Source organism: Eublepharis macularius, chromosome 6 (genome assembly GCF_028583425.1).
Source record: "Eublepharis macularius isolate TG4126 chromosome 6, MPM_Emac_v1.0, whole genome shotgun sequence".
NCBI classification, from domain to species: domain Eukaryota; kingdom Metazoa; phylum Chordata; class Lepidosauria; order Squamata; family Eublepharidae; genus Eublepharis; species Eublepharis macularius.
Genome location: NC_072795.1, coordinates 70,509,410 through 70,523,582, shown reverse-complemented (window position 1 = coordinate 70,523,582; position 14,173 = coordinate 70,509,410). Strand labels below are relative to the sequence as shown.

The window sequence follows — 14,173 nt, the reverse complement described above, 5'->3', positions numbered from 1 at the left end:
TATGGGGTGACCCTTTGCCAGTTAGCCTAGTCCACCTCATATGGTTGAACAGAGGATAAAATGGCAAAGTGGATAATATTGTTTTCCGCCCTGACCTCTGCGGGGGAAGAATAAGATAAAACTGAAATAGGTAGTTATAAAGTGCCATTTTGAGTCCCTTAGATGAAGGGTGAGATAAAATAATAATGACAATAAATAAGTAATTTGTATAAGAGGATCTATATCTATAGCTATAGCTATAGCTATATATGCGTAATTGCTCTGTCATTTCTCCTGAAAGGCAGACTACAGGCATGACAATACTTTTCTAAACCAAAGTCTGATTGTTAAAATGGGTTTTAGAATGCAGGGGCTTGTCTACAGAAAGAAATTCCTCATTTTTGTCATTCTCCAACTACGAGCCTTTTTTTGCAAGACATTTTGTTTTGCCTTGTCTGATTTCACGCATTATTTCAGAAAGCAGTAAACTTCTCCTTAACATTTGTCCTTAACCACCAGCAGAGAACACAAGAAGAGGCCTCCTGCATCACAGCAAGGGTCCGTCTGGTCCACCCTCCTGTTGCACAGCCAGATGTTTCCAGAAAGCCTGCATGCCGAGCAAGAAGGCACCACCTTTCTATATATCGTCATCATCTGGTATTCACAGGTATACTTCCTTGGACAGTGGACGTTCCATTTAGCAGTCGTAGCTAAAAACTATTGACAAATCTCTTTTCTGTGGATTTGTTTAACCCTTTTAAAAAGACATCTAAGCTAGTGAACATCATCACACTTTGTGGCAGTAAATGTCCTGTTAACTATACATTTATTAAATACTGGTATTTGCTTTACTCTGTTTTGAACTTAATGATAATTCAGTTCACAGGATGAAGTTGAGGCTACAGTTATAAAAGAGGAGAACCCTTCCCCCCCCAATACCATTCATAATTTGGTAAACTTTTATCGTGTACCTCCTATGAAATATGCTCTAATCTGTAGTCACTTTTTTCTATAACTTGGCAAGCCTATTGATATCTTTTCTGAGATAGATCAACCTTTCCAGCTCTGAGCAACACAGAGCCACTAATTGTGAAAGAGTAAGACGCCTCTGACTAACCCAGTTCTTGACTCTACAAAAGTTTCAAGATGGGGACTGAGAGACTCATTATTGTATGTGATAAACACCTGTACAGCAGGAACAGAGGCCCCAATTACTCTTAATGAAGAGAACAGGCCACAACAAGAACTTGCAAGTTAATTGGAAAAGGTGGTCATCAAGCACAGTGGGAAAAAAGTTATAGCTCTCTCACCTCTGCTTTGAATAATACTTGTCCGTAGGTGTTAGGGAAGGAAATAGGCTGGAGCCACTAGTGAAACTGACCTCGTTATTTACTTTGGTGGTGGCTGTGAAACTTGTACTGGTTGCATAAAAGCATTTACACCGTGAATTTCTCATCAGTTGATCTCCACCCTACTTCAAATGCCTTCAAGGACCAATTTCCTGATTTAGAACTTATGTCCTGGGCCCCATTACTCCCTCTTTATATTTGGTTGCTTTATTTCTTTTGTTTGACTCTCTGCTCAAAACAATAATTCAAAGAACTAGCCCTGATCTTTGTACTGCTCGTACTGCTTGTCCTCTCAAAGTTCCCAGCCCAGTTCTTAATGTACAGATGCATTATTTATTCCAGATTTCTGCCATGTTTATTTGCTTAACATGTATAAAATCAAACAACAACCTTAGAATGGAACAGATTCAGGTGATATACCTCAGATATTTGCTCAGTGATTATGAATACCCTCCAACATTGTTGCTCATAAAGTGCAGAACAGGAAAGGACCAATAGATCACTTGGACAATTTATTTTATTTTACCACTAAGGCAGTTCAGCTATAGGAGTGAGCAGAGATATAAATTACCCAACTGTATAGATATAACATGTGGTGAAGCACTGGAAGGAGTCTTGGATTTCTACACACACCTTTTTTCCCACTGCATATAGAAATTCTCATATTTTCAGCATATATTAATATATATTATTTTGTCATATATATCTCTGTTGGCACAAGCCATCCATTTTTTGTAACAGATGGATTACAGTGATAATCTAGAGGATATATAAATTTAGCCATGGTCTTTTCTGCATGGGGCTTTTTCATTGGTTCTGGCCCCAAACTGTATCGATTTATTTCCAGAATTCTGCACACACAGTCAAAATACCCCAAATTACAGTGCAATCCTATGCAGAGTTACTCCAGTTTAAGCCCATTGAAATCAATGGGCTTAGACTGTAGTAACTCTGTTTTGGGCTTCACTGTCTCTCTCCAAACCACTTTCCAGACTTTTATGTGCTCCACATGGAGAAAGGCTGCATCTTCCACAGAATCAACCTTTCCCTGGCTGTTCTGCAGCTTTTCTCCCTACACACATATCTCGATGGTTTTTTTCCCAGTAAAGTCAAATCAGGGCTTTTTTTTAAAGTATAAAATGCTTTCTTCAGTGTGAAGCCCTGCCTTTCACCCTCCCCTTTATTCCCCTGCATCATGATTGGTTGAACAGAAACCAATCCAGGTTTTTTTCCTGATTTTTTAAAAAAAATTAAATAGCAACATTGCAGCATTGGTACCTTAAAGGGAAAAAAAACCTTTGCAACTGTTGGGGGTGGGTGGGGGGATGCTGAAATATGGCTAACACAAAAACTCTGCAGAGAGCCCTGAATCTCACTTGATATTTTAAAGTTTTCCCTTTTGCTCTCTATACTTTTTAGTCCATTCTTTTTTGGCTTTTAAAAAAAATTTGAACAGCAGCAATGCAACCTCGGTGCCTTTAAAAAAAGGTCCTTTTTGCACTTATGGTTTAAACCGCCATTATGAGCATTTGCCTTGATCGCAGTGGCTTTGGCATGGCACTCTCACGTTTCACCCAGTCTGAGGCAATTTTGATTTGGCATCTTGTTTTTCATTTTAGACTGGCTTTGAAGCCTCAGTGCAGTTTTGGGCTTTTGGAGCTTTGCAATTAACATCACAATTGTATTATTATTATTATTATTTTTACTTTGAGCATGCATAGTAACATTGCAATGTTGAAACCCATCGTCCCCTGTATTTGCTGATTGGGCTGTCCCATGTCCACAGGGAGAGGCAATTGGTGGCAGAGTTCTGGGGGGGAACATGTACCATTCTCATTTTTTTAAAAAAAACCAAACCAGGAAAGGTTTAAAATGCTGTTGCTTCTTTCCCTCCCTGCTGCTTTGATTTGCAAAGGGCTGTGCAAAATGCTTTTTTTTTTACATTGGCAGAAGGCACTTGGAGGGAGGCAAAAGCAGCCTTTTAACCCTTACCTGGCTTTTAAAGCCAGGAGAAATGAGGAGTAACCTTACAACACTTTCCTAGCTTTGAAAAAAAAGAGTGTGCTCATACTACTAAGAGAGGAAGGGGAAAGCAGCCATTTAACCCCATGTGTAAGCTACCCTAGTGTAATATTTACAATAAGAGGTTGTGGGAGATGTTACAGTCATACAGTAAGAATGAAGCTTAAGTTTTCAAGAATAAGCAGTAACGTTTCAACACAGCAATGTTACAAATCATTCCTGGCTTTAAAAAAGAGAGTGAGAGAGAGAAAGAAAAAGAGAATACTATAGAGGGAGGAAGGGGGAAAGCAGCCATTTAACCCTTTCCTGGCTTTTAAAGCCAGCAGGGAATAAGCAGCAAGGTTAGGAATGGTTCCTGGCTTTGAAAAAAAAAATAAGAGAGTGTGTGCATACCTGGGAGGAAGGAAGCCAACGGAGAAGCAGTCTTAGGACCCTTACCTTGCTTTACTGAAAAAAATGGCGGAAAAGGAGTTCACAGAGTTGAGGAGGGTGGGAGTAGTTAATTCTGCATAGACCAATTAGCTCCCGGGGAAAAGGAGAGGGAGGAGAAGGTTAGTGACATTAACTGACATTAATCATGCCAGCTGCAACTCAGCAGCAGCTTCAAAATAACATGGCAGTATGTCCACAGGGGGGGAAATCAGAGATATTGCAGACAAACATCAGTACTGCATCCCATGACTACCTTGCAAGTGTGAAACTCCTGCAAACATGGGAAGCAGAACAGATACTGAAATGCTTTAAAGTCTGAGTGTGAAAATGGCCAAGGACAAAAAAACACCTTGTAAGTTCCCTCAAGAATCAACTGAGGAAACTGACCTGTCCTCAAACCTGGCAGCAAAAGCAGGGCATTTTTCTAGTGCAGAAATAAAAAACAGACATCACTTCAGTTCAACTCCCTCAAAATGTAGAATTAAAGAATCGAAGCAGTATGAGGTCAGAATTGATGAATAAATCGGATCTGATCCTCATGAATTGAATATGTAGAAAGCCCAATGTAAAGTTCATCATGCAGCAGAGACCCATGTGTAAGCTACCCTAGTGTAATATTTACAATAAGAGGTTGTGGGAGATGTTACAGTCATACAGTAAGAATGAAGCTTAAGTTTTCAAGAAGCAGTTCAGAACTTGCCCTCACTTTGGTTTTGGTTTCCTGATATTTTGCATATCTCAGAGACTTCCAGCTGCGAGAATGCTCTGAACGTGAAGCTTTCACTTGTCCAGTGGCCAAGACCAAAAGGAAAAGAATTCTTCACACTTTTTTCATGCAAAGATATCCAGGTATTCCTTACCATATATCTTATTGCCTTTGTCAGCTTACCTAATGTTAGTTGGGTGACATACACAATTACTTCCACAGCAGGCTTCAACTCAAACTGGACCAAGTTCTGGTTCAAAGCATTGAAGAGGATTTCAACAGCCTGATGAAACAATTTAAAATTCTTAAAAAACATCACTATTAAAGTTAAAAGCATTCTCATATAGACATATTCAAATGACTTCATTTTATGCATAGAGCGATGCATTTTTTTCATTAAAGAATACCAAATATATTCCTACTTGATACAGCTAGGCATTACACGTTTGATTCCCAAATACAGTGATATAAAATGGATAGGATGACTTATTTTATTTGAACAGTGGCTGTTGGTTTAATGTCATAGCTTCACAGAGTTGGGAGAGGTCTTGTAGGCCATCTTCTCTACTCTCCTATGTAGCGTAGGAAATACAAATCAACAGCTACCCTGACAAATGGATGCCAAGCCTTTGCTTCACAATTTACAACAAGAGAGCTCACCACCAAATGAAGTAATCGGCTGTCTTACTACTTTCATCATTAGGAAATTTCTCCTAATGTTTCACTTATATCTTGCCTCTTGTCATTTAAGCTCCCTAGAAATCATCTTGTTCTCAACTGCTTCAAAAGCCGAGACCTTTGCTCTTTTCTCCTGTGACAGCCCTTCTGATATTTGAAGACAGCCATCATATCCCTCTTCAGTTTTTTTTCTTTAAGCAAAGCATACCCAGTTCCTTCAAGCTTGCCTCATGGCACTTGTTTTCCAGATCTCTGCCTATCTGTATTGCTCTCTTCTAAAGCTTTTGAATGAAACAACTTAAAACTTGGTCAGGAACATGAAGAGTTCTGTGAAATTCAAAGCTTCTTCATGTCCTCACACCAAGAAGAAGGTGATGGTGGAAAGTGCCACCAAGTCATAGCTGACTTATGGTGGAACCCCCCCCCCCCCGCTGAGGTTTTCAAGGCAAGAGACTAACAGAACTGGTTTGCCATCGACTGCCTCTGCAACTCTGGTCTTCTTTGGAGGTCTTCCATCCAATTACTAATCAATACCGATGCTGCTTAGCTTTCGAGATCTGATGACATCAGGCTTGCCTGGGCTATCCAGGTCAGGGTAAGAAGAAAGTGAACCTTTATTTTGTATTCACTGAAATGCTCAGCCCAGGAAATAAGGGCTGTGAAGGTCTTCGTGGGGAAGGGAAGCAAGACAATGGGTGATTATTCCTTATTCTAAGTAACATGAATGGTTTTGATGCCCTCCTATTTTCACCTTTGTACTTGTTTATAACTGCATATTAATGAACATGCCTTTTCATTTGAGAATTTATGGGTCTAGTTGAAGTAGAGTTGCCATCCTCCAGATGGGCCTGGAGTTCTAATGGACTGCAGAGATCAGTTCCCCTGGAGAAGATGGCAGCTTTTGGCGGTGGACTCTGCAGCATTATTGTAGGGTTTAAGCTCCCTCAGCTCCTACTTCAGGAGCTGAAAACAGCCACATTGACAGTCCAGCAAGACTGGAGTGTAAACCTTTTACTTAATTTGGGCTTTCACCGAGGCCTTGATTCTCCAACCCCTGGGTTCGTCTTTGGAGCGTACTCATCATCACATCTCAGTCAGTAAATCCAAACACTGCTTTAATAAAATATATTTTATTAGCTTTTAGAGAGTGTTGCAAAGCATGGAAGCACTCAAACAAAACAGGCAACAGATAGAAAACAACCTTATTGTTGCTAAACTAAAATCTATCTAAAACTTGCTAACTTAAGCTTTTCTGGTTGACATCAAACAGCTGTTCATCTCACCCATCTGGAAGCAAGTAGGCCCTCTCCATGCTGAGTTGGTGCAGCATGAGGTCTTGCCAAGGTGAAGAATAAAGAATGGTTGGTGTCTAATGTGTACTCAGAATCCATCTTTTCTAAACCTCAGCATATCACCAGGCAACATGGGAGTAGAGATGGGCACGAACAGCATTACGAATGCAAAAAAGCCCTCAAACAGCCTGTTCGGCTGTTCACAAACAAGCTGTTCATAAGGCTCCATTCTAAATGAACAGGTGGTCATTGAAAAGCCTCATTCGTTGCTGTTTGTCAAGACAGACCGTCTGACACCTGCAATCAATTCCCATGGCAACTCAGGCAGCCATTGTCTGAACTCTGTCTGAACTCGTGCAGTTGCCCTGGAAACCCCAATCTAAGCCCAATTTAGCTTGATAGGCAGGTCTTCCTTCCAAGTGTGGACTGGAGCTCCAAATTTGTTATAAGAGGAAAAGGACAGGGGGGAGGGGGGCTCCCAGCTCTGGCTTTCAGGGAGGGACAGCTGCTGTTAGAGAGACAGGGTGAGTGCATTAGAGCTTGAATTTTCTTTGTGTGTGGTGGGATAGGGATCTACCCCTTCAGGTTCCAGGGCTGCTGCCAGGCTCTGGGGCCAAGCTATTATTTATTATTGGTACCTTTCCTGCTGCCTGCTCAGGTAGGGTTTCTGGGAGTGGCGCAGTAGGGATCTTGATGACTGGAGGAGAGCCTGCTGGCCCCCACGAACAATGAACAATGAACATGTTCATGAACAGGATCATGTTCGTCAGTGTTCATTGTTCATTGTTTGTGGATGCAACAAACAACAAACACCATGTTCGTTGTTGTTTTTTTTTCTGTTCATGCCCATGTCTACAAGGGAGTGAGGGAAAACAACTAATCAGCATAACTGCTATGAGAACATTCAGGGAGGATAGATAGAACTCTCTGAGTCTGGTCTTCAAGGTCATTTCACTAGCGACTCAGAGACCACTTTCAGGTATTGCTGATTAGCTGAGCCAGCATCTTTCAGCTAGGCCTGGGCCCACAAACAAACACTTACTGCATTGACCCACACTGAACCAATGTTCAGTCATCCTTGCTGGAATCTTATGCATTAAGTCCAACTTCCACACAATCATGTTCCCATTGAGCTGCCTCCACCCTCCAAAAATTCCATTGTTTCTAGGCTCCACCCCCAAATCTCCAAGAATTTCCCAACCAGGAGTTAATAACCCTAAATTAAGGCCTCTGTAACTCCCACAGAAGCACAGTTGGCTCCTGGTACTGAGTTGTCCATTTTCAATCTCATAGACTTTTCCTACTCTGTTCATTAAAGACGGTCACATAGCTACACAGATCCTCTCACAGATCCTCTCACCGTGAGGAGGGGGAACTTGCATGGCTTGGCCAGCTGAAACTGATCCCTCCATGTAAGACTCTTCTCTCCCTTTCCCCTTTGTAGCCCCAAGTCAGGGCTCTGCATGCCACTATTTCTAGTATCTCATGGCAGTTAATGTATTGCCACAGGGAATATTATGGCATCTCATGGCATCTCATGGCAGTTAATGTATTGCCACAGAGAATATTAGAATGAACCGTCTATTAGGGGATGCATTTGTAGGCCTAAGAAAACAAAAATCACACAGATGCAGCTCCAGGGTTATTTTTAACCCTGTCTTTTTAACCATGTCTCACTTTGTTATTCACATGATATATATCCAGACAACCTGCATGCAGTTAACCCCTTTCCATATGTTTAATTTCGAAATTAAATTTTTAACTAATGGAGTAACTATCTGTACCCTTTCAAGCTTAAATCTACAGCTAAGAGGAATTCAAATATTCTCTGAAACTTCAAAATTAAATTTAATATTAGGTTTCACAGTCTAAATATATAAGAATGCTGCATTCTAAAAATGTGCCACCAAGATTCTTGCCACATATTCTTACTATTAGTAGTATATGTTAGTAGCTCTATCTGGACTAAAATATTTTAGTGATCTGTATATACTTTAAAGCTTTGTCATAGCATGAAGGGATTCTGGGTTGATTGTGTAATAGCTGGTGTAAAGTAAGAGACTGAGTTATTCCTGATTTTTGCCTCTGTGACAGGCCTTAAGACAGTTAAAATACATGTTACAACATGGAATACTCAGCACATATCTAGTTTGCCGGAGCCCAAGGAGGAACTGGAAACAATGTAGCATAGGTATTGTCGAAGGCTTGTAACACAGGGTTGTCGAAGGCAATGTAACATAGGGTTGCCAACTCCGAGTTAGGAAATTTCTTGAGATTCGAGGCAGTGCCTGGGGAGGATGGAGTTTGGAGAGGAAGCTCAGAAGAGATAGGATGCCATGGAATCCAACCTCTGAAACTGATCTCTGTAGTCTGAAGATCAGTTGTAGTTCCAGGACAACTTCAGGCCCCACCTTGAGGTTGGTAATGCTACATATAATGTGCAGTTAAGCCCTGTCAGGGAAGCTCTGTCTTTCATTAAAAGCCCTCCATCTGCAACTTGGAGATGATAACAATATGTGGTTGTAGTCAGGTTTTCCCAGAAGTCCTATGGACATCTAAAGCACAATATAAATGCTAAGAATCATTAAAGAGTTTATATCTGCAGTTTAAAAAAGAAACTATCAACAAGGGCAGGTTTTTCAGGGAAGTCTTTTCATTTCCCCACTGGATCACCTACCAAGGCTTCAGAACTGATACAGCTGATTTAATCACTAGTTACATTCTTCATGGAAGTTTTAGCAAGCTTGTGCTATTGTTCTCAACTCTAATCTTGCAGTATTATCACAGCTGCTATTCATCACTGTAATTACCTATTTATTTAAGTGAATGGATATTGGAATTTCCAGATACAGTCTGCCCTCTATTTCCTCACTCAGTATGTGCCTAAGTAGACAAGATGTTGGAAGATCTGTGATAGGATCTTTAAGGCATTTTTAAATACTAGAAATAGTGGCATGCAGAGCCCTGACTTGGGGCTACAAAGGGGAAAGGGAGAGAAGAGTCTTACATGGAGGGATCAGTTTCAGCTGGCCAAGCCATGCAAGTTCCCCCTCCTCGCGGTCTGATAGAAAATATAAAACAGACAAAAACTAGGTGCTAATAGAAGAACGGCAGAGAGATCATTTAGATTTGCAAAACCATGTAGGAATGGAAGAGTTAAGATTCCTCTGCTCTCAGTCTGCACAACCCCAATCAGAACTGGGTCCTCATGGGCCTATAAAGGGGCTGTATTTTTCTTTTTAAAATTTTTTGAAAGATCCAGTGATAGTCCTCTAGTAAGACTCTGAACAAGTATTTGAGGGAGATCTGCAGCCAATCCTAGTTATCTGAAGTGGGGGCTTGTATGACAGATGTGGTTCAAACACAGATTTGTCTCATTCATGTATTTTAATATATACACATTTGCATAAGACTGTGGCATTCTGTTGTGCTTAGTTCTGAATAAACATGCATTAGAGTATGATGCATGGTTGCCAATCTATGCGTACTGACTTGGAGTAAACCACACAAATTACTGTAAGATGAGTTTCCAAGTAAATATTTATAGGATCAGGCTGCACAATGTCTTTGAAAAAATCACACACAAAAATGGACTTTAAACTGGTACTAGAAGCCAAGGCTTGGATCCTAAGCAGTACAGACAGCAACAACTGTTCTGTTTCCTCCCTCTCAGTGCTCCAAAAAATTGTGCTCCTTCACGTTGATGGGCCCAAAGAAAGTATAAAGGACAGACTGGAAAGGGTAAAATGGATACAATTACCCCCCATACACACACACCTTTGCAGATGGAAAATCCACTCAATTGGAGGAACTGCTAGATTGCATGCCTTAATAGGCAGAGGAGAACAGGGAATCTGTACTTTTAAAAGTTTTCTTGAATTCAAATTTTGGTATGTGGAGCTTTATCAATGTCCTGTGTTGAATCTGCAAGTCCTGTTACAGAAAGTGTCTGGTGTTAAAAGAGAATACAGACATAGTAGGCATATCTGAAACCCGGTGGTGTACTAAGAATGAATAGGATGCAGTAATCCCTGGATATAAAATCCATAGAAAGGACAGAAGAGTCCATTTGGATGCAGTGTTGTTCTACATTTCAAAGAAAGGAGAGTTTGAACATTAGAAAGAAATTTAACGTAAAATTACTATGTGGAGGAATTCCAGGCCATTTTATATACATGTAGTATTATCAACATACCGAAAGTCTCTCTACACAAGATTCAAGTGAAGGGAGATGCAATGTTAGCCAAGAAGTGTAGTTTAAAAAGAGCCAAAGGCTCTATCAGTTTCACCTCTCTACACCAGGTTAGTTTAAAAAGAGGGAGCTGGCAGAGATTGCTCTTCAGAGGGTTTGTTCATTTCCTCTTCACATCCCTAAGGCTCTGTCAATTTCACTTCCCCTTTGGGAGGTCTTGCATCACTCTCAAGATCCCATAAGGGGATCTCCTGCTATGGGGAGACAGAACACGCAGACTGTGTTAACCCCCAAAGGATTTGTGCCAAATGCCAAACTGCCCCCAAAAGTTGTGACAAGTAGCTGACAGAAACAAACCCAATGTTGTGCTGCACACAAAATAAAGCAAAAACTCTCAAACAGGGAAGTGAGGGTGGGCTGGGTGTGGATTGCTGGAGTGCGGTGAAACACTGGGGGTGGGAGCTAGGCATCTACGCTTTAAGGGCTCGCAGGAAGGACTTAATGTGATCCCGCACCATCCAGGTCCACCTGCCCTTGCACGCCACTGGCCCTGGCACGTGATTGACTGGCTGGAACCTGCCTGACTATTGGCTCCCATGTCATCACATGGGGCTGGCCAGAGCCACCTGGGCCAGGCCGCAGCACAGGGCCTCCACAGCTCCCCCTCACCCCCCACCCATCCCACAAACTAACTCGATGGTGAGTCAATGGGTTGTAAATTTGTCTCAAAGAAGAAGCCTTCCCTGGAAGCAAGAGACTTGGCTAATGACGCCATTGCTGCCTCTTCCAGCTAGGCAATAAATCCAATCATTGGTCTGCTTGGAGGTATGGGGAGAGGAGGAAAAAAATCAGTTAATGACCAATATATTGATTAAATCGGCTGATCAAATGGGACAATGAGAGTATATCCTCCTAGACTTCCGGTTTGGGATTCATGGAGGTCTAACGCAGCTCCATTTGCGGAGCTGACCGGACTGCCGTTTTAACCGGCCGGAGGGGTGAAAATAACCCGCGGCCGACTGCTCTCAGGCGGGGAGCAGGCAAAGAACGCTCAAGACCCTAGGGTGAGCTAGATCTCGGATGAGGGGGGGCTCTACTCAAGGAGTCTCCCCCCCAATCCTTGAGGTCCCACCTTGCGACGGGTCGGCTATAATCTCTGCGGCAGTTCTGGGGCCAATTCGGCTGGCATAAGACCTACATACCCAAGCTTCGATCGGGGAGGGAAGTCGAGAGGAGAATTTAAGATCGAAACAGCGATTACAACCCGAGAAAGTTGAAGAGAAGGTAAAGATCGCTATCTCTTGAAACGGGACAGATTGATAAAAACAGAGAGGAAAGAAAGTAGATTTTTAAACTGCAACAGACTAGTGAAAAGGAGGTGAAGACTCGGCAGGAGTTGTATTTTAAAAGAGACTAAATTTAAAGAAGTTATTGCAAAAATCGGACTATTGTTTTGAATACCTGTGGTTTTGGAGCTGTGGGAAAAAGACACCATCGCGAGACCTGCTGTGGGAAGACGGGAGACAGGAAGTGCGTAACAACAATAGAGTGGCTGGAGGGAAGCGGCCCTTGCCGACGGACAGGAAGTAGGGAATCGCCATTTTTGAAAAGGGAAGGGTCGCGGCTTCAGCGGAAGAGGAAGTAGGCCATCTTGGATTACAATAACATAGAGAAACCATAGAGAAAAGACGCCCGACATTTTGGATACAAAAAATTAATTTTGGCAAAGATTGGGACATTTGAAAAAAAGGAAAACGTTTAAACATACGCCACGGAGCTAAGGAAGAGAGCAGATTCGTGGGAGCGAGCTAAAGCAAGCCCCACGATGTCGAAAAAAGAGTGGCAATCGGCAATAGAAAATTTGGACAAAAAGCTTATAGACATGATGAAAGAACTTAAGGACACGAAATTGGAGCTTATTAAAGAGGTCAAAGAAGTTACACAGACAGTAAAGTCGGAGCTGTCAGAAGTGAAAAAAGGCGTGGAAACGATTAGTAGTGAACTACAAGGAACGCAGCAGAGAGTTAAAACAGTAGAAGACGCGATGGAGAATTTAATAGAAACGCAACAAACAGAGATGAGACTGGTGAAGGGGAGGATGTCAGTTGCAGAAACTAAACACATGGAGAAGCAGCTTCGTTTTCGTGGTCTGCCAGAAGTGGAAGGGAAGTCAGCGCAAGAACAGATGACTGAGGTGTTGGCTGATTACCTGGGGAAGGAGGAGGAGGAAATTGTGGCTATCCTAGATGTGGCGTACCGTGTGAACTCGAGAATTGCAACCCAGAGGAAACTACCAAGGGATGTGATTGTGCAGTTTACAACTAGAAACATGAAAGAGAGGATTGTGACAAAACAATTTCAAGATCCATTGGAGATTGATGGCAAGACGATTATCATAATGAAGGAACTGCCCAGATCAGTGTTACTGGACAGGAAAAAATATAGAGTGCTAATTCAAACTTTGAAGGACATGAATATCAGATACAGATGGGAGTTACCGGAAGGAGTGTCCTTTGAGTTTGGAGGGGCAAAAAAACGCATCAGATCTGAGCGGGAGATGGAGAGATTTATCAAGGACAATGAAAAAGACTTACCAACAAAACCATGAATATGGAGTGTAATGTATTATCTTGGAATGTAAATGGACTAAACTCACCGAATAAGAGGAAAAATATTTTTCATTGGCTACTAAAACAAAAATGTGATATTGTTTGTTTGCAGGAGACCCATATTAGAAAACAGGATGTAAAATATTTAAAATCTGGAAAATTGGGCAAAGAATTTGTAGCGGCCTCTAACAAGAAAAAAAGAGGAGTGGTGTTGTACATAAAAGAGGAGCTGCAGCCAAAATTTGTTATGAGAGATGTGGAAGCTAGATTTGTAGCGGTGGAATGTAATTGGAATTTAAAGAGAGTGTTGGTAGTCGGACTTTATGCACCTAACGGTGCAAAGGAAAGCTTCTTTGAGGATTTAAGGAAGCATTTAGACGATCTTGTATATGACCAGATAATTCTTGCTGGAGATTTTAATGGAGTGACAGATTTGGAACTAGATAAAAAGACTACAACAGCACAAAAGAAAAGAGGACTATTGCCAAAGCTTTTTTTTGAGTTGATTCAACAAGAGACTCTCGAAGATGTATGGAGGAGAGAATATCCTAAAACCAAACAGTTTACTTTTTATTCTGCAAGGCATCTTACATTATCAAGAATTGATATGATCTGGGCCTCAAAGGACTTAGCGTTATGGACTAAGGAGGTAGAAATAATGCCGATGGTAGGCTCAGATCACAATCCAATTATGTGGAAATTTGGAAAAAGGAGAAAAAGGAAAGCCTGGAGAATAAATGAGGACTTGCTACAGGAAAGTGAAAATATGGAAATATTGAGAAGAGAGACAAAGTTTTTTATACAATATAACGTGAATAAAGAAGTACCAACCAGTAAAGTTTGGGACGCGTACAAGGCGGTTGTAAGGGGCATACTAATGGACTTAAATGGCAGAGCAAGGAAAAAGAAAGAGG

The 14,173-nt window shown here is 41.5% G+C and overlaps 1 protein-coding gene across 1 annotated transcript in view; it reads right to left on the bottom strand.

The window, feature by feature from the left end:
• Window positions 1–14,173, bottom strand: part of SORCS3 (sortilin related VPS10 domain containing receptor 3) — an 818,830-nt gene that overhangs the window by 29,696 nt on the left and 774,961 nt on the right. Inside the window, exon 24 of the mRNA XM_054984254.1 lies at window positions 4,672–4,771. Within this exon, the coding sequence (XP_054840229.1) occupies window positions 4,672–4,771 (100 nt within the window). The remainder of the gene's footprint in view (window positions 1–4,671; window positions 4,772–14,173) is intronic.